The sequence below is a fragment of the Vipera ursinii genome (genome assembly GCF_947247035.1).
Source record: "Vipera ursinii genome assembly, chromosome: 5".
Classification (NCBI taxonomy): Eukaryota; Metazoa; Chordata; class Lepidosauria; order Squamata; family Viperidae; genus Vipera; species Vipera ursinii.
This window is the reverse complement of record NC_139518.1, coordinates 90,164,125-90,190,421: the sequence shown is the minus strand read 5'-3', so window position 1 is coordinate 90,190,421 and position 26,297 is coordinate 90,164,125. Positions and strand designations below refer to the sequence as shown.

General features: G+C 43.0%; 1 protein-coding gene across 5 annotated transcripts in view; it reads left to right on the top strand.

The window, feature by feature from the left end:
- Positions 1 to 26,297, top strand: part of GBF1 (golgi brefeldin A resistant guanine nucleotide exchange factor 1) — a 343,732-nt gene that overhangs the window by 166,140 nt on the left and 151,295 nt on the right. For 2 of the 5 annotated variants that reach the window (XM_083364147.1, XM_083364145.1), the window contains exons 10-18: positions 4,878 to 5,095; positions 7,443 to 7,611; positions 7,776 to 7,987; positions 8,128 to 8,226; positions 8,575 to 8,769; positions 12,489 to 12,666; positions 13,200 to 13,337; positions 14,199 to 14,287; positions 19,300 to 19,502. In XM_083364147.1, coding sequence (XP_083220273.1) covers positions 4,878 to 5,095; positions 7,443 to 7,611; positions 7,776 to 7,987; positions 8,128 to 8,226; positions 8,575 to 8,769; positions 12,489 to 12,666; positions 13,200 to 13,337; positions 14,199 to 14,287; positions 19,300 to 19,502 — 1,501 coding nt within the window. The remainder of the gene's footprint in view (positions 1 to 4,877; positions 5,096 to 7,442; positions 7,612 to 7,775; positions 7,988 to 8,127; positions 8,227 to 8,574; positions 8,770 to 12,488; positions 12,667 to 13,199; positions 13,338 to 14,198; positions 14,288 to 19,299; positions 19,503 to 26,297) is intronic. The other 3 variants (XM_083364149.1, XM_083364148.1, XM_083364146.1) reach the window with 3 other exon arrangements.

The following is a 26,297-nucleotide window of genomic DNA, read 5'->3' as shown; positions in this document are numbered from 1 at the left end:
ATTGGGCATAATTACAGATACTACTGTTGTGGACACCAAGTTGATGTTGAACTTAATTACAGCAGCAAGACTTTTAGTAGGTCAATATTGGAAGAAGGAGGAACTGCCGACTATAGAAGAATGGACTCTAAAAGTTTCTGATATTAGTATTGCTTGTAGTCATTTCATGTGAGCTAGAGTGCGATAGACTTAATAGTTTATTGTTGTGAACATATGGTTGTTTATGATTGTTTTTTGCTTTTATACCTTGTATTTAGCTCTGGGAAGTCGGGGGGGAGGGGGGATGGGGGGGAGGGTTAGGGAGGGTTAGGAAGGGTTGGGCGGAGGGAGGGGGGAGGGATTGTTAAAGATAAAATGTATTGTAAAACTTTTCAATTAAAAAAAACTTTTAGGCAATCTGGAATAGATAGGAGAATTTTTAGAAGACCTCTTCTTGTCCTTATTTGAGTCCAAAACACCATTCCAATCACCCATCAAAATAACAGATTTATAATCCAATTGAATTAGTTCATCATGTAAAAACTTGTAAAACTTTCCTTGCTGTTGATTAGGAGCATATAATGCAATAATGAGAATCTTCTTGCCTTGTAACAATAGTTCAATAATAACATATCTTCCCTGTGGATCAGATTCAATTAACGTAGCAGATAAGTCTCTTCTAAAGTAGATAACCACTCCACTCTTTTTATCTGGAGCAGATGCTATAAAATGAAGTCCCAACTGAGAATTAATCAAGTATTTTTGGTCTCTTGCACAAATATGAGTTTCTTGTAGGCAAACAATATCATTTTTATGTTGCTTCAAATAATGAAACACTTTCTTTTTTGTGGTGAATTTAAGGCATTAACATTCCATGTCAAAAGCCATCCTCAGTGACCTGGAACCTCTGGAACGCCACCTGGAGATCCGCAGTTGGTCTCTTCGGTCGCACCCCTCCCACCGGCTCCGTAATAACAGGGCCTTGTATCATAGGCCCAGAATCCATCTTCTGTTTCAGTTGTTCCTTTTCTCTCCGCTTATGCGCCGCACGTGTCATTCTCTGGTCTTTTGGATCAGCCTTTAACATCAAACTCTGTTCAGTAGGTTCAACCAATTGTGCCTCTCCAACAAACTGTGCTGATGCACCTTCAACTTGTTGTTTATCTTCTTCCGCTCTCTTAGGCAATGGAGATGGTGGTGAACCTGCTTTCAGGACATAAGTATAAAATTCTTTTGCCTTAGCAATCGTATTAAGCCTGTATCGTGTCCCTGCGTGATTCACCACTATTCCAATAGGAATCTCCCATCTGAACTGAATTTGTCAATTTTTAAGTTCATCAGACAAAAAACCAAAATCCTTCCTTTTTCTCAACATCTTAGGAGGTATTTCTTTCAAAATTATAATATCTTGACCTGCAATTTGAAATCTCTGTTGATAAAAGGCCTGGATAATCTCATTTCGAAGTGACCTCTTAGAGAAATGAATCACCACATCTCTAGGTAAATTCTTCTGCCTTGCAATCCAGGAATTGACCCTGAAAATGTTTTCCACCTCCCATCCCAAGATGGGAGCAATGACCTTAATCACCTCTTCCAGTAAGTCCTCACGGGTTTTCTCTCAACCCTCTTATTCTCAGAGCAAATTCCATTTCTTTAAATTGTGGAATTATCAGCTCATCCTCAGTTTTGTCAATTTTATTTTCTGCTTTAGCAATTCTATTTTCAAGTCTGTCACTATTTTCCACAACCTCATCCACGCGGTCATCTAAACGTTCAATATGTGCAGCCAGCCCTTGAAATGCAAACAAAATGTCTTCTCTCATCTCTCTATTTTTAAGTTCAAGAAGATCAGCTACCTCTTCCTTTATTTGTAAAGTCATTTCTTGTGCCTGCAACTTCAAAGCATCCTGCAGGTCTTTAAGTGTAAGTGCTGGTGGTGGAGGAGAGGGTGGAGGGGATCTGGGTTTTGCAGTAGGCTGAATGACAGGAGAAGAAATTGAGGTTTTAGAAACAACAGGAACTGCCTGCCGTCTTGAAGCCATTTTCACTTGCTACAAATCACTTTCTCTTATCACTTTCACTTTCCCTCTGCACTCCGGAGGGGGGGGGGAATCCAAAAAAGAAAGGGAGATGAACTCTTAATAGCAATAATAATAATAAAAAAGAAAAAATTCCAATATATTATTTAAATTTTAACAAAATCCTCGTAATTTATTCTTTTAAAAAGAAAAAACATTTCGGCGCCATTTTTTTCTTTCTTCAATGTCTAATTTATAAATGGAGAAGATTAAAGCACCTCGAGTTAAAGTTCTAAATACTTGCAACTTTACTCCTCCTGGTCAGCTCTGTCTGCTTTAAAGGCACACATAAATCACTATGTTCCGCAGATGTGGATGCAGCATCTAGCTTCGCTCCTCCGCTGAGCAAAGGCATCCTGGACTCATAGAAAGCCTCGGACTCCGTGGGGGCTCTCACCCTCCAACCCCCAGATAATTCTGGAAGGTCTTGGGGAGCTCTACCACTATCCGAGAAAACTCACGTCCCCTTGTTCTCCCGAAGGGGAAGTTTACGAGCCGCGGAATAGCTGATTGTCACTGTCTCCATGGCTCCAACGAAGCCTCAGGGCGGGCGGCCAGGGAAAAGCCGCCATTCGGCGCGGCGTAGCCACCGGAAGTCTGAACACTGGAAGTTTTTAAGAAGAGACTTGGACAGCCATTTGTCTGAAATGGTATAGGGTTTCCTGCCTGAGCAGGAGGTTGGACTAGATGACCTCTAAGGTCTCTTCCAACTTTACTATTATGTTTATGATTATGATTAGATGAGCCTGTGAGTTTCCCTTCCCAAGAAAACTCTGGATGACCCTAAACAGGGCTGCTAGGCAGCATTCTGTGGACACAGTAATTATGGAGAAATACTGATGCTTCACTGATCTTACCTCCACAAGGTAAACTGCCTTAACTCATGTTTGGTTGAGTTTGTTCTTTGTTTTCATCCAGTGGTGCTCTAGGCATCTCTTGATTCTTTTCAGCTCCCTCAACTCCTTCATGAATCACAAGGAGTAACGAGAGTGATGGGCTGAGAGAGGCTGCCTAGGCACGATCCTGTTTAAGGCTCCATCAAAGTCCACCTTGAATTGGACCCGGAAGCAAACTGGTAATATAGCTTGCATAGCAGAGGTGTAATGTGGGCTGTTCAAGGAGTGCTTGTGTCACTACATTTTGTAATGGCTGAAGCTTCTGTATTCTCTTCGGGGCAGCCCCATGCAGATTGCATTGCAGTAGTCTAATCTGGAAGTGACAAGGGCATGAGTGACTAAGCAGGGCCTGCTAATCCAGGAATGGTCATAACTGGAGCACAAGATAAAGGTGTGCAAAAGTGTTCTAGCCTTGACTGCCACCTGCTCCTTGAGCAGGAGTTGTGAGTATAGAAAGACTCCAGGAGTGCATAGATTACCTGTCTGAACAGTGCAATCTCATCCAGATGGCGTAGTCCTGGAACCAGAGGACCTCAAGTCAGAAGACACTCAGACTCACCAAGATTTAGCTGAAGCCTGTTGTTACCTATCCAGATCCTCATAGCCTCCAGAAACGGATAAGATGTTCACAGCATCACTTAATTCATCAGGGCAGAGGTGTATAATTGGATAAAATCAGTATAAGAGTGAATTAGGGGGAGAGTGGAAAATATATTAAGACATGTCACTGGTTTTCATGGTACTCTTAATAGTTTATTGAAGACATTAGTATTTGCTTGAGGATAGTTTTAGTTATAAAAATCAAAGAGAATAACTGTCATAGAAGTGAAACATTTTAAACTGTTTTATAAAAATGAAAACAGCCAAAAGGTCTCCTATTTAATTTCAGAAGTCAGAAACAATTTATTGTCTTTTTTCATCCTGTTTGAACACCTTAAATCTCTAGAGTTACAAGATTGTGGCAGGATAAAAATCAAATAATTGAATTGATATATGCTGGAATTCTCCACTGAACTTTCTGAATAAATAAACTCTGTTCTGATATCAGAGCTACGTAAGAAGATACATCTCATATATATTAAATGTATATGAATCACTTTTGCCTCTGTCTTTACAACCTAGACTTTATTATTTCTTTCACTAGATCAGAAATGTCAGAAAAGTTTGAGGATGTATGATTGTGATAATTTCAATGACTTTTTGCCTTTATAATGTTGTCTTGTAGAAGATGTATGACCTAACACAATAAGTTGTCATAATAGTATAGAATATAAAATAGAATGCTAGTCCTTAAGCCAAACACATTTGTTTCCAGAATTGTATAGCAGTTTCAGGGATAATAATGTTGGAAAAAGTCTGAATTACTCTCTGAGTCATCTTTTTGGCCTGCAGGAATTGCTCCTTAGGTACTTCATATCTGATTTACTACATGAGTTGTGAGCTTCAATATAAATGCTTTTAAAAGAATACACATGTAAATCAATATTTATGCAAGAATGTATATAAACCTGGACAGGAATTTTGTAAATATTCTAATCTAGATTTGACTAGAAATATTTTGTTTCTAATTTTTCAGAATTTCTTTTCATGCAGTATTTCTGGGGTCAAAATTTTCTACTTTATATAAGTTTGTGAGTCTCAAAGTTGTATGTTTGGAGTTGGGAAGCAGGGATTTCATGGCTTTTTCTGTGAGGACTCTGGCTATTGATACATAAAGTAATTAATCGAGATATGAATAAAAGACAGTAAGGTCTTTTGTGAAGTGAATACTGTTTAATTCATTCCAGTGAGGTAGGCCACCACTTATTATATTACCTGAAATAATGGATAACAGTGCACATATACCAGATACAAAAAAATAGAAAGAGGACTCTATACTATAAATAAATATATGATTAATATTGCTGTTATTTGTTGTTCACAGGTGAGGACAATGTCACTGATGTACCTTCTCCAATTTCATCTGGAAATTCAGAAAATGTATCTTCTGTAGTTAGTCCTGTCACTGACAGTGGTTTAGAGTTATGTTCTCAAATTCGCTCAAAGGATGATGTTACAGATTTACAACTTGTCAAATCTTTGGGAATCAGTAGAACAATGCCCTTAACTGAGCTTAGAGCCAGAGAGCAGTTAGAACTACAGGTATGAATTTCCTTTACAGCAGACCAACATACCAGTGACAGTTATAACAGTAATTTTATTTTATTCAGTTAGCCAACCTTGTAATTTTAAGTAGCTTGATTTTAATTTCCCCTCCAAAACAAAAGGAAGAGTCCATTAAGAAATTAGCATGTGAAAACTATGATTAATATTAGCTAAAAGAGGCTGAAACAAAAAAATAGGGTGATGGATACATCACCGCATTTTCTGAATAGCCCTGTGTAAAAGTAGTAACTGTAAAAATAATAAGATGAAAAATAGTTTTCTGTGTGTATGAATTTGAAACTTTTTATGAAACTTGCAGAATAATTATTACAATTAAAAACACTGCTATATTTCAAACATTGATATCTGCTATCCGTGTAGGTCTTCTCAAGCATAGTTTGTATTACCAGAATTACTTTTCTTGAAGGTTAGACAGCACTGACCTTACACTATTTGGACTGGTTTGGATTATGAATATCATAAATCTTTTAAGGTGAAAAGTAATTTTACAGTGGTACAAAAAGTGGTTAGAAATAGAAAATCATTTGCTGCTGTTGTAGGTGCAAGCCACAGCTCAGTCATTTTACTTAAGAAGACTGATTTTTTCTTTTAGTGTATGGGTTTATTTATGTCAGTCAAGTAGTACAGTTGCAAAAAAAAGTATGTGAACCCTTTGGGATTATGTGGAGTTTTGCATGAATTGGCCATAAAATGCTCTCTAAATGTCATGTAAGTCACAACAATAGAAAAACACAGTCTGCTTAAAATAATACTACACAAACATTAGCTGTTGTCATGTTTTAATTGAACATAAGATGGAAACATTCACAGTGCAGGGTGGAAAAAGTATGTGAACCCCTAGCCTAATGACTTCTCCAAGAGCTAATTGGAGCCAGGAGTGAGCCAACCTTGACTCCAGTCAGTGTGATGATATTGGATGTGTTGCTGACAGCTGTCCTGCCCTTTAAAAACACACACCTGTTTTGGGTTTACTGGTCTCAAGAAGCACTGTCTGATGTGAACCATGCCTCGCAGAAAAGAGCTCTCAGAAGACCTACGATCAAGAATTGTTGACTTGCATGAAGCTGGAAAGGGTTACAAAAGTATCTCCAAAAGCCTTGATGTTCATGTGTCCACGGTAAGACAGACTGTCTACAAATGGAGAAAGTTTAGCACTGTTGCTACTCTCCCTAGGCGTGGTCGTCCTGTAAAAATGACGGCAAGAGCACAGTGCATAATGCTTAATGAGGTAAAGAAGAATCCTAGAGTGTCAGCTAAAGACCTACAGAAATCTCTGGCACATGCTAACATTTTTGTTGACACATCTACAATAACGAAAATATTAAACAAGAATGGAGTACATGGGAGGACACCACGGAGGAAGCCATTGCTGTCCAAAAAAAATATTGCAGCACGTTTGAAGTTTGCAAAAGAGCACCTGGATGTTCCACAGCACTACTGGCAAAATATACTGTGGACAGATGAAACCAAAATTGAGTTGTTTGGGAAAAAGACACAACACTGTGTGGAGAAAAAATGGCACAGCACACCAACATCAAAACCTCATCCCCACTGTAAAACATGGCGGAGGGAGCATCATGGTTTAGGGCTGCTTTGGTGCCTCAGGGCCTGGATGGATTGTTGTCATTGATGGGAAAATGAATTCCAGAGTTTATCAGGACATTTTGCAGGAAAACGTACAACCATCTGTCCACCAACTGAAGCTCCGCAGAGGATGGGTAATGCAACAGGACAATGACCCAAAGCATACAAGTAATTCAACAAAACAATGGCTTCAACAGAACAGAATACGCCTTCTGGAGTGGCCCAGTCAGAGTCCTGACCTCAACCCGATTGAAATGCTGTGGCATGACCTTAAGAGAGCGATTCACGCCAGACATCCCAAGAATATTGCTGCACTGAAACAGTTTTGTGAAGAGGAGTGGTCCAAAATTACTCCAGATCGTTGTGCAGGTCTGATCTGCAACTACAGGAAACGTTTGGTTGAGGTTATTGCTGCCAAAGGAGGGTCAACCAGTTATTAAGTCCAAAGGTTCACATACTTTTTCCACCCTGCACTGTGAATGTTTCCATCTTATGTTCAATTAAAACATGACAACAGCTAATGTTTGTGTAGTATTATTTTAAGCAGTCTGTGTTTTTCTATTGTTGTGACTTACATGACGTTTAGAGCGCATTTTATGGCCAATTCATGCAAAACTCCACGTAATCCCAAAGGGTTCACATACTTTTTCTTGCAACTGTACAGTATATGGAAATACTTGTATCATGTAGCAATATTAGCCTGTGCTAATTTTCTGCCTTATTATCTTTGTGATTAAAGAATGAATATCATCAGAGGGAAAAGACTCCATCTGCCTCAGTAGAATCCATCCCAGAGGTACTTGAAGAGTGCACTTCTGTAACTGAACACTCAGATTCTGTTTCAGTTCATGACATGGACTACGTTAACCCTCGAGGAGTACGATTTACTCAATGTTCTCAAAAAGAGGGTGAGTTTATTGAAAAAATGTAATAGTAATTTCGGTTTTTATCCTGTGTCATTAAAAATATCCAAATACCATTAATTTGCCACTATCAAGAATAATGTATTTCTGACTAATTGGAAGGATGCTGAGCCATAGTTGCAATGTTTTTGTGTGTTCTCTCTTTCAAGGAACAACGTTAGTCCCTTATGGATTGCCCTGTATTCGTGAACTGCTGCGTTTCCTCATCTCCCTCACTAATCCACATGACCGACACAATTCTGAGGTGATGATCCACATGGGTCTACAGCTACTCACAGTTGCTCTTGAATTGACTAATGTTGCAAACTGCCCATCTCTCTTAGAACTTGTAAAAGAAGAATTATGTCGGTATCTCTTTCAAGTAAGCATGAACATAATATCTTTCTCATCTTTAAAAATATGGCATGTATATTAAATCATTTTGGAGTAATTAGTTTAGTTTGGAATGGTGGAAAGAATAGATTTGTATTCATTATCTTTGAACTTTTCATTCATTTCCAGTTACTGAACATGGAGCGGCTCAACTTATATTCAGCTTCCCTAAGGGTTTGTTTCCTTTTATTTGAGAAAATGAGAGAGCATCTAAAATTCCAACTGGAGGTGAGCTTCTTGAAATATGTTACCTAATCTTTGGAAGAAATTATTCCCATTTGGGGGAAGGTCTGGGGACATTTTGAAAAAATATTGTATATCATTAAAATGCCCATTAGAAATCTTCATATGCTTGCATTTTTGTGTTCTTATCTTCTAATACATTTGTTTATAATGATACATTTTATAATCAAAATGGATCATTGTTTTGAAACTTCAGTTGCAAAGTCTGGAATAGAAAAGTAAGAATGGAGACCAAGAAAAGAAAGTATCACTTATAATATTCACCTGTGTTATATATATATATGAATTACATATATATCCTATAAACTGAACTATCCTGTATCTTTCTGCCAGATGTATATCAAGAAACTGATGGAGATCATCACAGTGGAAAGCCCCAAGATGATTTATGAAATGAAGGAGATGGCCCTAGAGGCTATTGTTCAGCTATGGAGGATTCCTAGCTTTGTAACTGAACTCTACATTAACTATGATTGTGACTACTACTGTGCTAACCTTTTTGAAGACCTCAGCAAACTGCTATCCAAGGTCCTGAGGAAGAATTTCTTTGGAGTTTTCAGTACAGTTACAAGCACAAAATAATAATCCATGTTTATTTTGTAAGGAAAATCTAGGAAACTTCTCCAAAGCCTGCAGAAGTTCCCAGTTTGACTCACAAGTTCTACCCTCCTTTCTCATTCACTGTATAACCTGATCAAAGCTTTTCTATACTCTAGAAGTGCTTCAGAACATCACCTTAAGTAGAGGCTTTTTAAAATCTTTACTATAGGTAGGAACATTTTCTGAAGAGAAATTCAGTTGGAATGGCCATTTCTAGTCTTGTTCTTCAGAAAAATACCTTATACTGTAATCAGGCTTTAAAACGTAACCATGATTGTTGATGGAAATACTTTGAAATCTAATTGCAATAATATATGCTTGAATTTAGCCTGTTTATTGGGGAGAGAAAATAGATGTTAGGTCTGTGCGTAAGAAAAAATCATTTTGGACTATGATTCTGATCACTGGCGTGCTGTTTCCAGAATGCTTTCTTTAAAGTCAGTTTGACACTGAGGACAAAATCTCCCTACTTGGTTATGTGTATACTATTTAGTAAATTATCCTTACTGTTTTCTTGTACAAAATTTGAAAGTTTGGAACTGGCAATATCACATGAGGAATTCCTAACTACTGTGATTTCTCTTTTTATCAAGGATGGTATAAAATCTAATAGAAAGTAATGGAAGTTCAGATTCTTTCACAGTATCACTGTGGATGGGAATGCCTAGCTACAAATGTAAATTAAATTTGTAGTGAATTTCTAGATTTGGGCCCCTTGGACAGATTTTAGAGCATCCATGAATTGGGAAGGAAATTTTATTTCACTATTTTATTTTGTGTATTTAAATACATATTTCTAAGAAGGAATCCCAGGTTTCACCAGATCTGCAAAGAAATCCATAGCAAAAAATGGTTAAAAAATCCTGATTTAATGATCAGCTACTACCTACCTGATCATAATGCTGAGGATAATGTGAAAAAAACCAGACAATCTAGAGATTTGGTTGACCACAATCTAAGTATGGTTATAAGTAATGGGGATGTCAGTTATTTTCAGATATACTCTGAGATATGCCTGCTTAGACTGTGGTCAGACAAATCTCTAGATATCCTATATTGGATATCATTTTTAAATATAGAACAGAGTACACCAGAGTGGGACACAAGCCTAATCCTAAATGGTGGCTGTGATCAGATTTGAAATGTGTTTGAACACAGATGGGAAATGATTATTATTGTGCTGCTACATTTAGCATACAAGCAAATGGAAATTGCTATCAGAATGTAACAGTCACATAAAATCTACAAAAAAGGAAACATAATAAATGAGGAAGTTGGTGAAATAGAGACTGGAAAGAAAAGTCAGGAGGGACAAATTGTAAGGTCTAGAGGTTATTTAAAACCACAGTCATTAAAGCTTAATTTGTCTGTATTTCATAATGTAAGAAAGGATCAGCCAAGTCTAAATAAAAGCCTGCATGGCTTTCAATTTACATCTAGAAAGCTGTAAAAGTTAAGAAGCCTTTTTCCCCCCCAGCACATTTCCAGCAAAGAGAACAGAAAGGAGCAAAAACTATGGTAGATAATATGTAAAGTAATAGCAAAGAATGAAAAAACAAAGAATCTCATAAGAGACTAAGGGGAAACAGGTTTTGTTAAATTCAATCAGGCTGTACGTTGATGAAATAATAGGGATTGTCAAATATGATGGGGAGTTTGCAGAAAAATGATTTATTTGCATCTCTCTTTACTACAGAATACTGTATTTTGAAAAGGTACCTGAGCCATTATGACTTTCTTAGTGAGGAAATCAGAACCAAGAAATATTGAGGAACAAGAGAAGAATAATGCTATCTACATAAGAGTTCTTAAAGAACTGAAATGTGAAAATGTTTTAACTCCCTAGCAAAAATGTGTAACTTGTCATTCAAATCATACTCAGTGTCAGGAGTTTGGAAAATAATGTTATACCAGTTTTTAAAAGTGAGATGGAGATATCCAAGAAATGTCCAAATTATAGAACTAATACATAGATACCCAGTGAATGGAGCATTTCCACCACATTTCTACTCTGTGTTTGGGATGGGCACCTTATAATTACTGTAATTCACGACTTAAAATTGTTGGTTAACAGCCGTTCAAAGTTAGACGGATCCTCCCAAAAACTACTTATGACCTGGTCCCAAAGTAATAGTTGCTGCAGCGCCCCCATGTTCATTCACCCTTACGACCAACCTTAGGGACGCTGCAGCAACCCTGCTTACCTTTTCCCCCACCCTAGCCCTAAAAGGGACACGGTGGCTCAGTGGGTTAGGACGCTGAGCTTGTCGATCAGAAGGTCGGCAGTTTGGCGGGTCAAATCCCGAGTGCCACGTAGCAGAGTGAGCGCCTGTTACTTGTCCCAGCTTCTGTCAACCTAGCAGTTCGAAAGCACGTCAAAAATGCAAGTAGAAAAATAGGGACCGCTCCGGTGGGAAGGTAACAGCGTTCCGTGCGCCTTTGGCGTCTAGTCATGCCGGCCACATGACCACGGAGACGTCCTCGGACAAGCGCTGGCTCTTCGGCTTTGAAACGGAGATGAGCACCGGCCCCTAGAGTCGGAAACGACTAGCACGCATGTGCGGGGGAACCTTTACCTTTACCTTTAGCCCTAAAAGCATTTCCCTCCCCCAATGACTCGCCACTAGCCTTAGGCCTGATTCCCACTCCAACAGGCTCCACCATTCCTCCTCACTTACCGAAGTGAGCTCCGAAGCCTTCCATAGTGCTAGAATGGGTTACTTTGTTGCTTGGCTGCATGGCATGATTATGGAATTGTACCATGGTACATATTGCTCCATTTTGTTGCTTTTTAGAATCTTTCTGCAGCACTGTGCAACTTCGTTAAGGCAGCAAAACGAAATGGTTTAGTACTGGACCTCATGGCAGCAATCCAGAAATAGCTACCATTTTGCCCCTGTGGACAGCTACAAGAGAAACCACTCCATTTTGCTGCCTTAACGAACTTGCACAGCAGTGCAGCAATTCATTCCAACACTCTGGAAGGCCTCAGAGCTCTTCAAAAGTTAAGTGAGGAGGAAGGTATTTGGCCTGGTGAGGTGGGATTCTAGCCTAAGGCTTGGGAACCAGTAGGAGTGGACAAAAGTCTGGATCCCTCCAAGGTACAGTATGTGAAGGGAGAGATGTCTTGGGAGGTGGGGGAGGCTTTTGGAGGACTGAGACAGATGGCCCTGGGCCTGTACTAGGCCTGCAAGGGCATCCCCCACTCCTGAGGCATCCCATGCTCCACTTAATAACCTGCACATTAGTTTAATGATAACTTTGGTAAGAGCAGGTTTGGAGGATTCTTAAGTGAGATAAGCATGCATGTTGCAACATGCAACATACAACCGTAATAGGAACTCAATTGTGGTTGTATCGTAAGGACTACCTGTATTTCAGATTTTTCTACTAGGAATATTAATGTAAATAGTTCAGCAAGCATATATTCCCTCACAAAGTATGTAAAATCTGAGTAGAAATGTAGCTTTATGTACTGAGTCAACAGTGTGTAAGATACAAAAAAACTAATCTTGTGGGGACTTAGGTTTAAGGATTGCAAAAAGTTATGAAGGCTTGAATAGCTGTGTAGAACTAAGTTAAATAGAAGTTGTATTTAAATTTCCATATGCAATTGGATATAGCCTTATTTATGCTTGATTTTTCAGAATGCTTTTCCTGTTTCTGGACAACTGTACACTACTCATTTGCTCTCACTTGAAGCATTATTGACAGTGACTGATCAAATTGAAGCACGATGCCAAGCCAAAGTAATCAGAGGCATATATCAGCAAGAGAAAGAAATACTAAAACCAAATACAGAAATTTTCAATATCAGAGAAGCAAGTGAGAATCATTTATTTATTATCTTCTTAACCAGATGATGACATTTGCCACTCTTGACCCTGTTGCAGGCAACAATTGTTCTGTTCCATGTTCCATTATGTCTATCATAGACAATTATATCTATGATCTCTGGAACCTGCTTATCTCTGTTGTGGAATTTTTCCGTTCAAGGTTTACTTTCATTTTTAATTTTGCAGTCAAATTTAGCAAGGGACATCTTCATTTGGGACATCAATATTTGAGTGCCTTTTGTTATATGTATCCACTTGAACATTAATAACCTCATTACTCATTTGTAAAATAATAAAGATAGTCCTCTTTAGGAGGGCATTTGAGTGCCAGTGATTGCTAATAATAGCAATAATTGTTACAATCATTATTTAATGCTTTGAATTGCTTTTTGTTTTTATCAGTATTTTATGGATGTTTTTAGTTTTAGTTTTATGCATTGTAAGCCATTGAGAATCATAAAAATATGTGGCCTACAAAAACAGATGATAGACAGACAAATAGACACTTTCCTTATCCTATAGTTTCTGAAGAACTGCAAACAAAACTTAAATCATCCACTGCAGAATTACCGGAGACATGTTCATCGAGTAATGACTGCTTGGTGACCTCCCACTTGAAACAGCAAGAGTACGTGAATTCAGATATGGAAAAAGATACAGGTAAATCTGATTTTTAGTTTAGTAGTGGAACAGTGAAGCATATAAATAATAATGGACTTGGTTTTGTCATACATCATTCTTGTTAGCTGTGAATGAGACTGTAGAATGATTTGGGGATTTTTCATATATTACTATGGTATATATGTGTACCATATATATGTATGGTATATTTGGTGTTTTATCCCATACATAGTGTACAGTAGTATACTGCTATAACCCTTTCATCCTTTTTTCAGTGTTTGGGACTTTGTTGTGTTTCTACTGCAAAATTCTAGCAAGTATCTTTTTGTATTGTCCCTCCTCTATTTTAATCCCAAGATCCTGTTTTTTTTTGGGGGGGGGTTGTTAAATAATAATCTCTGTCAGAATTGTGGCTGATAAAAAAGTGTAGCACTGCTGGGTTGTGAAGTTTAAAATTGTTTTAATTGATTATTATCAGCAGTGCTAGCTATTTGAAAGGCTCTACTGTAAAAGCAAGGGACGCAGTGGCTCAGTGGGTTACGACGCTGAGCTTGTCAATCGGAAGGTCGACAGTGTGGCGGGTCGAATCCCGAGTGCCGCGTAGCAGAGTGAGCACCTGTTACTTGTCCCAGCTTCTGCCAACCTAGCAGTTCGAAAGCACATAAAAATGCAAGTAGAGAAATAGGGACCACTACGGTGGGAAGGTAACAGCGTTCCGTGCGTCTTTGGCGTCTAGTCATGCTGGCCACATGACCACGGAGACGTTCTCGGACAAGCACTGGCTCTTTGGCTTTGAAACGGAGATGAGCACTGGCCCCTAGAGTTGGAAACGACTAGCACGCATGTGCGGGGGAACCTTTACCTTTACCTTACTGTAAAAGCAGCCACATTTTGTTTTAGCAGAAAAGATCATCCCAAGAAAGCCTACGCGATTTTCCTGCTTCCTACCTACAACACAAGAACTGATAATGATTAAGAATAAAAAAAAGGTATGGCATGTTGTTTCTGAAGCATCTACAGTATATGGCCATTATGCATACAGTGAAGATGTGGAGTTCATTCTTAAGTACAATAGTATATATAGGCATAAAAGAAGAAAGGGTGATCAAATTTGAATATGCCATTCTAAAGTGATCTTTAAATACTTCTATTAGCTTTTGAAAATATAGAAATAGAAGGACTCAAGTAAATTTCAGAATTTGTCTAGGTGGAAAGCATCAGGAAAGAACAGAGTTAGGAATTTACAAAGGTAATGGAAATTAAGATGATTTGGAAATTCAGCTGTTGTTAAAACGTATAAAACCAATTCTCTTCAGTGCTGAAAACAACTTGCAAAAAGATTACACAGTATAAGCATTAAATAAGAAAATAAAATTGCATTATAATGACTAAATCACTTTACATAGTAAATTGTTAGATTTCTATTTCACAATCTATATAGGATCTCAGAGTGTTGCTTTTTTGTAATGGAACGTGGGAAAAAGCTACCATGTTTCCCTGAAAATAAAGCCCAGTCTGTGTTGTTGTTTTTTCCAAAAGAAGCATTAGGTCTTATTTTCAGGGGATGTCTTACTTTTTTCCTGACACCTGCCTTGCCTTGCAGTGGCAATACCAACAGCCCCATCCAGGAGCCGCATGGCTGCTTCCCCACTTCTTCTGTGTCATGCCAGTGTTGCTGCCATGAGTCAAGGCAGGTAGGGGAGGGGGGAAGCTGCCCAAGTGTGCCCCTCAACCGCTTACCATGCCGAAAGCCCTCTGCAGCCAGGCCTACCACGCTCTGACACTCATCACGCCTCGCCTGTTCAGTAGTGGCTTCTCATACTTTCTCCTTCCTCTTCCTCTTGAACAGCCATTGCTACTTTTTCAGTCCTGGATCCCAGTTTGTCCAGAGCCTATGCAGAAGGTCTTTGGAAAGGGAATGGGACAACTTGCGAGTGGAGTGGGGCACTTTTGTCTCTGGCTCGGCTGCCCTGATTCCCAGAAGGAAGATGTGGCTCTTACTGGAAGTTGTTCCTTCTACCCGGAGGAGCTCTTGGCCTCCTTCTCATTTGGGTGCCCCCCAAGCCACAGACAAGCAGGACATCTGCCTGCCTGCCTGGCGGCGCTCTTCCGAGGTTTTCATTGTTGTGAGCATTTCTGTTGAGGATTGGCAGTGGGGGTGGGGGGGGTGTTTGGTTTTTATTCCCCCCATCTGCTGTGTGGTCACAGCAGGGTTTGGTCACTCCACATCACCCTGGGACATTGTGACCATAAATATGAATAGGTTGCCAAGCATCTGAATGTAAATCACAAAGACCCTGGAGATGCTGCAACATTCCAGCTGATCGGCGCTTCTTCTGGGCCAGAAGCATCAGGATCAGCGCTGAGCTCCAGCTGGAGCCTGGTGCTGATCCTGCTGCTTCCGATGAGCCCTGACAGCCCTGTAGCTCCAGTCATGTCTCGCTCAGGCTTGTGCAGTGCTGCCACTGGTTCAGCTCATTCCCCTCCTCCGCTACCACTTTTCTGGGATGGTCGCGTGCCACCTGCTAGGTGCCAATGTATCACAGGTGGTACCTGTACCACTGCTTGAAAAGCCCTGTTTTAGGGTAATTGTGTTCTCCATGGGAGGCCTAAATTTGCATTTTTCTAATGTGGACCAAAATGCAGAGTTTTATGTGCTAAATTAAAGTTGCCCAAACAACTGCTTAATTTTCTGGATTCAGATGATACAGGCATGAATGGATATGGGGCCAGAAGCCTGGGAAAGATCTTTACGGAAACATTATTTTTATTTTATTTTATGGAGGAAAACTTTCTTCCTTATGCTTCTACGGTATATCTTTATGTCAGTATATCTCAAAGACATGGGTCTCCCTTGCTTAAGTTTTAATCATTTCCTAATCCAGCACTATATAAGGATACAAACAAGTTTTTCCCCCCACCCGCTTCCCCCTGTGTCTTTGCCTCTGCCTGCGGGCTCAGCCTGCTAAACCTCACTTCTAGCTGGGTGATTGATTTAATGAAGTGAAGGCACCAGGGTGGGGAGTGGGCCGTGCAGATTCCCTGTACATGAGACCGGGGTCCCCCCCCCGCTGCTGGATTTTTTCTGCCATACTGTTTAACATTCTTTAAAGTTTACTTGATGCAGAATGGGAAGGATCCGCATTCTGCATCAAGTAAACTTTAAAGAAAGTTAAACAGTATGGCACTGAAAATCCAACAGGGGGGGAACCCATTTTTTTAAGACACCAGACTAGTGTGCATTCATGTGCCCCCAATCCCCTTGCTTGCTGCAAAGCCAGATTGGAGTCCTTGGGCCACTCCTTCCAGCCTATTTTGGAGACGGTCCAAAAGCGAAGGAAATGGTTCCCACCCTACCTGATCGCTGAGGGGCTTCATTTCCAAAGACAGCTCCGGACAGACCAAGATCCGCGACTGAAAAAGCAGCAATGGGAGCGAACAGCTGTTCAAAGGAAGGGGAAGAAGCCATTACCGAACAGGCAAGGCATGACAGGTGTCATGGTATGATAGGCCTGGCTGTGGAGGCCCTTTGGCATGGTGTTTGTGGGGCTCATGGGGCAGCTCTCTCCCCCGCCTCCCCTCTCCTCCCCCCTCCCCCTGCCTCGTCTCTAGCAACCAGATGGTGTGATGGAAAGGGTGGGCAGTCGGCTGCACTGGCTCTTAAGTAGGACTTATTTGGGGGGTAGGGCTTATATTAGGCCCAACCCCAAAAATCAAGCTAGGTGTTATTTTTTGAGTAGGTCTTATTTTCAGGAAACACAGTATGGGGAGAGCACAAACAGATGCTGTTTAGAGGACAATCCCTAAGATAAGAGAGGGCATAGCCCACCCCTGGACAAAGGGCAGAGCAAGAGGCTCAAATGGGACCCTCCTTAGTATTTGAGGCTGTAAAGAAAATAATGATTTCTATTTTCAGACTTGTAAGATTCTGTTAATGTAGTTGTCAGGACCCACCCCAATCCACGTCTTAGGAAAACAAAAACTCTTGGAGTCAGTTCTAGTCCAAAAGGATTTTTTACTAGGACATGTTTGGTTGTGGAAATACAAGACAGGACCTGCTATTGTTTTACAGATTGAAACTTTATAAAGAGTTCCCGGTTCAATCCCCCCTTCCCTCAACCCCATTTGGTCAGGCCCCCATCATTTACTTTGTGTCATCCCTTTCGTGGGAAAAAGGGAACTTTATTGCCTTCTTCTTTTACAGATTCAAATGGAGACACAGGCCAGATGCCTTCTTCCCTAACCCTCCCCTTTGTTCCCCCAGTTCAAAAGGTTTCCCTTGGTCTTTGAAATAACCTAAGGCAGGCTGAATCCACATCCACTCCTCCTTCCTTGGGAGATGGCAGAATCCGGGGGGGGGGATAATGTTTTAAACATTTATGAATGTGATATATGTGGATTCTGACAGTAGTTCTACACTAAAGTAGAAATAAAAGAGAATATTTGTAGCTCAGGGTTGAAATGAAACCTTGGTGCTTTCTGAGCTTGGTGGTTTTCTTCAAGATGTTTCATTACCCACACCAGGTAACACGATTACTGATGTTTGGATAATGTTACCTAGTTCAGATAATGAAACATCTGCAAGAAAACAACCAAGTGGGAGACTACCAAGGACCCCTGACACTAAAGCAGAATTAGCATATTTATTAATTTACATAGCATATTTACATAGCATATTTAATTTACTGGTTGTTTTTCCTGTCTGATTCATCTGGTAAGGCTCACATTCCTCCAATTTTTCCCCATAATAATCCTTGAGTCACAACAGTGATGCATTTAACTCCCATGCTTAAGAGTGGACATGAAGCTATGCAGTTCTACTGCAGCAGCTTAATCATATGCTGCACTGATTCTAGGTACACATGACTTATAGGTAATCTTCAATTTGCAACTACAATACAAGCCAGGAAATTTGTTGTTAAGGAGTGCAGCCATTAAGTGAGGCATCACATGACCACCTGATTTTACCACCATTTTTGCCATGGTGATCAAATCAACATGGTCATTGTGCAAGACATCAGGTGACTGTGACTTGAGATTTCCTCTGTTGGCTTCTCTGTTGACTTTGCTTGTAAGAACAGCTGGGAAGGTTGTAATTTTATTATTTATTTATATTTTGTACTTCTTAACCTCCCATCTTTCTCAGAGATCACGTGACTGCAGGATGCTGCAACTGCCATAAATGTGCAACGGTTGCCAAATGCCCAAATCATGATCACATGACTGATGATTCTGCAATAATCATAAGCGAGAACCGGTCTTAAGCCACGTTTTTAGCACCATCTTCAAACAGTTAGTAAACAAAGAAGTTGTTAAGGAAGGACTACTTGTAGAAGAATAAAAAGAAAGAAGGAAGGATAAATAGAGAAATAGAAAGAAAAGTAAGAATATAATAAAGAAAAAACATATAAAGGACTTCCCATGTTATCACAAATATAAACAATTTTATTAATTTATCACGTACTCTTAATATACAATAAATGATCTCTTCCCCATCCCATCTCTTGTCTATAAACAAATCCATAAAGCATTATCATTTCAGTTCTAGTGTCATCAAAAGTCCATTAGGAGTGATAGCAGACTGTTCCTAAAATTGGAAGTGAAATTGTTTCTTAAGAAACAGTCGAGAGAGATAGCAGATGCTGCAAATATCACTGGTTGCTGCTGTCTCATTTAAAGTTCTCTTGTGCAGCATTATTCTTAGTTTAGGATGTACTGCTATCAGGCATAAAAATTGGTGTAAGTGTGGGCATTGGTCAAAATTGTTTTATTGCCTATGTATTTCTAAATTGTTGCTAAACAAGGTAGCTGCTAAGCAAGAAATGACTATATTGAATTTTACTAAAGTAAAACTGATTGGGTGGAATAAGGTCTAAAAGTGGTCTCCAAATCTAAAGATTAAAGAAGAACATACTCTCTGTACAGATAATATATGATTTGTATAAGAGTAATCTCACTATAAAGTATAACTTAATCAATTCATTCATTTGACTTTTTGAAGCTCTTGATAAGTGGTTCAGAGCAGTTCAATCAAAAACCAAAAAAAGGCATACAGCTTCTTCAGGAGAAAAATCTCTTGGCTACCCCAATGGATAACAATCAAGTGGCCAAGTGGCTGAGAGAAAATCCTAGACTGGACAAGAAAATGATTGGGGAATTTGTGAGTGATCGAAAAAATGTCGATTTGCTGGATAGTTTTGTCAGGTGAGTAGAAATGTTTCTTAAACACAGAAGAAGCAAGTTAAGAGAAAGTTAAGTTAAGTTAAGAATAGGGAATAATGGCTGGTTGATTTTCATACAATTATAAAATTGCAAAGGACCTAGGAAATAATTAGAAATTATGCTTGCTGTGCTATTTTATTTTATTTATTTATTTTAATTCCATTTATATTTTACAGGGATGGATGTATGTATGTGTATGTATGCATGTACATATGTAATTTGGAGCTTACCAATTTACCTTTTGTGAAATAGAGCAGCTGTTCATTCTAAAATAGTATAGCTCTTTCTCTTTATATTTAGATAATTTAGTTATGTTTATATTTTACTTTACTCTTGAGGCCTCAAGATAGCATACATGGGAGTCTCTCTTGTTTTAGTCCCACAATAATCTTGTGAGTTAACATTGAGCTTAGAATTTAGTGTCAGAGAGTTGGAAAGGACCTTGGAGATCTTCTAGTAAAACACCTTTCTTGAGCAGAAGACCATAGACCATTCTGGGCAAATGGCTGTCTAATCCTCTTCTTGAAAATCTCCAGTATTGGAAAACCTAGAATTTCTGAAGGCAAGCCATTCTCACTTATTGATTGTTCTCACTGTTAGGAAATTTCTCCATAATTCTAGGTTAGATCTCTCTCTGTTAAGCTTCCATCTGTTATTTCTTGTCTTAAGTGCTTAGGAAAGTAGGTCATTGCCCTCTTCTCCGTGACTTCACCTCAGATATTGGAAGACTGATATCATGTCACCTTCTTCTTTCATCCTTCTCTTTGTTAGACTGGATATAGCTAGTTCTCATGAACGTTCTTCATATATTGGTCTGTTGGTTTGATCTCTGAACTTGGTGATTTGGCTGCAAACGTTTCATCTCCATTCAAGGAGACATCTTCAGTGCATTTGAATTTTGCTCATCTGTCAGAGCACTAGCCTTTAAATACCTTTTTGTGTGATGTAAATTGGTGTGGGTGTTATTTGCTCCTTAGGTTTGACAATATGTCTGAGAGTTGAGGCTGGTTTGTGGGCTATGCAAGCTCGTGGGTGTAGTAGTCTTGCTGTCATTTGAAACATTCTGTACGTAGGGAATTGTGATTCATTTGGTCCTTGTTGTTCTGGGCCCGACATTCAGTGTGGGGGGGGCGGTCTCTCGCGCCGGCCCCTCTCCCCCAGTTCCTGCCTCGAACAGTCTCCTCGTGGGGCCTACCACCACGCAGCCGTGTCCCATCTCCCATCCCTACGGATGCTGCTGGCCTTCCCGGGCGTCCTGCTTCTTCGGCTGACTGCCAGCTGCTCCCTGCTTCCTCGGCCGCCTGCCAGCTGCTTACAGGAATGCTGGCAGGCGCGGCTGCGCAAACGGGCCTTCCTGCCAGGTCTGCTGCAGAACAGCTGATCCGGGAGGTGACAGAGGGTGCTGCCACCGAACAGCTGTTCCAGGAAGCATTGGAAAGGGCTACATGGAGTCTGGAGACTCCCGGTGGCTCCGCTGCTGACCGGTTAGGCGTGAGGACCTTGGGGGGGCAGCGGAGTAGTTGGAGCTGCCTGCCAGGATGGCTGCCACCCAGAAGAGCCCAGGAACAGACCTCCTTGGGTTTGCAGAGGGTGGTTTGGGCTGCGGCATTCCTTGTACAGCTGGGCACGTTTGGGAATAAGGGTGAGGGTTACCTGGTCTACTTACCTAGTTGGGGGTGGGCTGCTGGACGGGGGAGGCAGGCTGACGAACGCGCGTGGAGGTGGCGTCTGGAGACAGCAGCAAACGGAGCTGTAGGAGGGAAGAGGGTTTATTTGGATGTGTGGGCGGATGTTGGTCTATGGATTGAGGGCAGAGCCCTGTACCTGGCGACTATGTCATCCTTGTCATCCTCTCGGGACTGGTGGTTGAGTTCCCGAAATTTATGATCTTGGGTGACTTCAACCTACCATCACTGGGGGGATCATCTGAGTTAGCTCGGGAGTTCATGGCTTCCATGACGGCCATGGACCTGACGCAGGTAATCCAGGGCCCGATTCGTGGGGGGTCACACACTCGATTTGATTTTCCTATCTGGACAGTGGTTAGATGATCTGGGTGGGGGTTCCCCAATTATTACGCCCCTGTCATGGACTGATCATCATCTCCTGCGGCTGACCTTCCGTTTTGCCACTCCCCGTCGTGGGGTTACTGAACCAACGAAATGGTACCGCCCCAGACGCCTAATGGACCCGGAGCGGTTCCAAACAGCGCTTGGGTCCCCACCTGCCTCCTTTGCTCATAGCTTGGCCGATGCCATGGTGGAAGCCTGGGAAAAGGCAGCCACGGAAGCACTCGACCGAGTTGTACCCATGCGGCCCCTGACCCGGTGCAGATCCCAGTGGGCTCCATGGTTTTCTACGAAGCTCCCGGAGATGAAACGGAGACGGGGCCTAGAGAGCTGTTGGAGATGCAGCCGATCCGAATCCGACCGATTGCGACTAAGGTCCTTTACAAGGTCTTATCTCGCGGCGTTGAGGAGGGCAAGGTCTAATTACTTTGCTACCCTTATCGCGTCCGCAAATAATCGCCCGACCGCCCTATTTAGGGTGACCCGCTCCCTCCTTAATCAAGAGGTGAGGGAGGATCCCTTACAGGGTCGTGCCGAGGGATTTAGCCAACATCTGCTGGACAAAATCGCTCAGATCCGGACCGGTTTGGATTCCGACTGGGCAGAATCTGACCATGAGAACATGGACAGTCTTGTTGATGCTATCTGGGAAGAGTTCAATCCTGTGACTCTGGACGAGGTAGACAAGATCATGAGGAAACTGAGCTCCACTACGTCCTTATTGGACCCGTGCCCCTCCTGGCTGGTTTATGCGGCTCGGGATGGGACACGAGGCTGGATCCATGCAGTGATAACTGCTTCATTGAAAGAGGGCAGTTTTCCCGCCGCCTTGAAAGAAGCGGTGGTGATACCCCTCCTCAAAAAGCCTGTCCTGGACACAGCTGTTTTAAACAACTTTCGCCCGGTCTCCAACCTTCGCTTTCTTGCGAAGGTTGTTGAGAGCGTAGTGGCACATCAACTTCCTCTGTTCCTGGAAGATGCTGATTATCTAGACCCGTACCAATCGGGTTTCAGGCCCAGACACAGCACGGAGATGGCATTGGTCGCTCTGATGAATGATCTCTGGCGAGCTTGGGACAGGGGTTGTTCCTCTGTCCTAGTACTATTAGACCTCTCAGCGGCTTTTGATACCATCGATCATGGTATCTTACTGCGGCGTCTCAGGAGGTTGGGAGTGGGAGGCACTGTTTTTCAGTGGTTCTCCTCCTGCCTTCTGGAACATTCAGAGTCGGTGTTGGCAGGTGGGCAGAGATCGACCCCGAGACCTCTCGTTTATGGAGTTCCTCAGGGGTCGGTCCTCTCACCTCTCCTGTTTAACATCTATATGAAGCCGCTAGGTGAGATCATCCGTGGTTTTGGAGTGGGATATCATCAGTATGCTGATGATACCCAGCTTTTCATCTCGACCCCAAACCACCCCAGTGATGCCCTTGATGTGATGTCCCGTTGCCTGGAAGCGGTCCGGGTCTGGATGGAGAGGAACAGGCTTCAACTCAACCCAGACAAGACTGAATGGCTGTACATACTGGCATCTCAGGAAATTCAGATTATTCCATCTCTTACTATTGGGAGTGAGTTACTACCCCCCGTAGATAAGGCTCGCAATTTGGGTGTCCTCTTAGATTCACAGCTCTCCTTAGAAGATCATATAGGAGCTGTGACTAGAGGGGCCTTCGCCCAGGTTCGTCTGGTGCGCCAGTTGCGACCCTATCTGGACCTGGATGCCTGTTGTGACTCAGGGTCAGCCTGTGGGTCCGGCAGCCGGCTCGGATGACTCGGATGACTCAGACGAGGGGGAGGAGGAGGGTGTTGAAGACGAACTTGCTTATGATGGCTTGGAGGCTTCGCAGAGCCCTCAGCCAGGCCCCTCTTCTCAGCTGCGCGAGCCCGACAGTGCAGATGAAGAGGACCCACAGCTGGCCCTGTTCAAGGACGCCCGACGCAGGAGGCAGACCAGTAGAAGCAAGCAGAGAAAGGCTGTGGGACTCCTCGGAAGGAGGCACAGGGAGGCCACGCCCTGAACTCTAATAAAGGGAGTGTTTGGGGAAGGGCTGGTTGCTGAAAGCAACCGCTCCGTTTGAGGATCAAAGTTCCGGTATCTTGTTTCATGTTCTGTTGTTTTGCTTGTGAATTAAACTTGGCAGATGCTTTCCAGCCTCAGTTGTTTTCCAGTCTCTACCGTTTGTACAGGGGTTGCCTTTCTGCAAGGCCGGTAGTAGGCTGGTACAGAACAGTTTGCTTTCAGCCTCCCACCCCTACAACTAATTATGGAGCAGCTTCGTGCCGAGAATGCTCAGCTCACTCAGCAACTCACTTTGCTGGCAGCTCAGGTGGCTCAACTGCAAGCACAGATTCATGCTGCACCCCCAACCAGGAGAAAATGCCAAGTTGCAATGCCGGACAAATTTACAGGTAATCCTGAACTGTTTCCTGCATTCCTGGGACAATGCCAGCTCTTTATCAGCGTGAGAGCAGCTGATTTCCCCACTGACCGGGATAAGGTGGGGTTTGTGTTAAGCCTTCTTTCGGGAGATGCAGCTCGTTGGGGCATGCCTCTGCTGGCACAACCTAGCCCATTGTTGGATAACTTTGTGGGGTTTTGTGACCATATGCGTCTAATGTATGAGGACCCAATTAAGACGCAGACTGCCACCCGACGCCTGAAAGCTCTGAGGCAGGGTCAACGCCCCCTACAGGCCTATATCAGCGATTTCCGGCTGCTTAGCCAGGATTCCGCCTGGAATGAGGCTGCGTTCGTGGATGCCTTCCAGGATGGATTGTCGGAGGAGATGTTGGATGAGCTGGCCCGCGTGGACATTCCCTCAGACCTGAATGGGCTGATCCATCTTTGCCTGCGGATCGATGCCCGGCTGCAGCAGCGAAAGAGTCGCCGTGCCACCCTACAGACCCCTGCCGCCCCTGTTGTGCGTGAGCCCCCAGTCCAAAGGGAGGAGCCAATGGAGCTGGGTGCCGCCAGGTCTCGTCTATCGGTGACGGAAATGAACAGACGACGATCGGGGGGGTTGTGTTTTTACTGTGGGGACCCTGGACATTTGGCTGCTTCTTGCCCAAAGAAGCGTCAGCGGGCATCAGTGACCAAGCCTGCCCCGAGAAAGTCCCCTACTTTGCTGTCGGGAAACGCCCCGAGCCCGATCTAGACGGTGTGATAGATCGGGCGTCCCACAACAAAAACACCGAGCGATGCCGTTCCGATGGTGCCTGTGAACCTCCACGGCATTTGATTTTGGAGGCACGTCTGATCCTTCCTGGCAAGCCAGAGGGGATTCCAGTCCATGCCTTAATTGACTCTGGGGCTACCACAAACTTTATGGACTCAGCCTTTGTGGCCAAATGGGCTGTTCCCCAGTGTCCGGTGGATCCGCCCATGTTAGTGGAGACTATCGATGGTCGAGTGCTCCTGTCCGGGCCTATTACGGCCGCCACGCAACCAGTATGTATGGCCATCAGTTCCCATGTGGAGGCCATCCAGTTCTACATCACTTCGGATCTGCACTTCCCCGTGGTCTTGGGACTGGCGTGGCTCCAGGCACATGATCCACAGATCTATTGGTCTCAGAACTTGGTCACCTTCCCAAGCTTGCAGTGCGTGGACCACTCCCGCCATATCTGTGCCAGCCAGGTGGAGGGTTCCCCAGGGGTTTCCTTGCCTCCCGAACTGTCTGACTTCGCTGATGTGTTCAGCGAGTCAGAGGCAGATCAATTACCCCCGCACAGGCCCTATGACTGCTCCATTGATTTAGTCCCTGATGCGCCTCTTCCAGTGGGGCGTCTGTACTCCATGTCGGAGCCCGAGTTGGCTGCATTGCGGGACTTCCTGAAGAAGAATTTGGCTCGCGGTTTCATCCGGCCCTCGTCCTCGCCAGTGTCTGCACCCGTGCTCTTCGTCAAAAAGAAGTCGGGCGAATTGCGGCTTTGCTGCGACTACCGGAAACTCAACGCCATCACGGTGCGCAACCGTTACCCGCTGCCCCTCATCCCCGAGCTTTTGGACCGTCTCCGGGAGGCTAAGATCTTCACGAAACTAGACTTGCGTGGAGCTTACAACCTCGTCAGGGTTCGGCCGGGTGATGAGTGGAAGACGGCGTTTGGTACTCGCTATGGACATTTTGAGTACACGGTGATGCCGTTTGGCCTGACCAACGCCCCCGCTGTGTTTCAGCATTTTATGAACGACATCTTCCGGGATCTGCTGGACCAGTTTGTCGTGATCTACCTGGACGACATCCTGATCTACTCCCCGTCGCGTGAAGTGCATCATCAGCATCTCCGTCAGGTCCTGCAGCGACTTCGAGAACATTGGCTGTTTGCCAAGTTGGAGAAGTGCCAGTTCTACCAGGTGACCATCGATTTCCTGGGTCACCGCATTTCTCCTGAGGGCATCGCCATGGAGCCGAGTACGGTGGAGTCGTTGCAGAGTTGGCAACCCCCGCGTCGCGTGAAGGATGTTCAGCGACTTCTTGGATTTGCCAACTACTACCGAACATTCATCCCTGGCTTTGCTGCCTTGACAGCCCCCCTCACCCGGCTCCTGCAGAAGAAGACTCGGTTCCAGTGGAACGCACCGGAACAACAGGCGTTCCAGGCTTTGAAGGAAGCCTTTATGAAGGAGCCCATCTTCAATCATCCTGACCCGCAACGCCCGTTTGTTGTGGAGGCGGACGCCTCCGACATTGCCATTGGGGCAGTG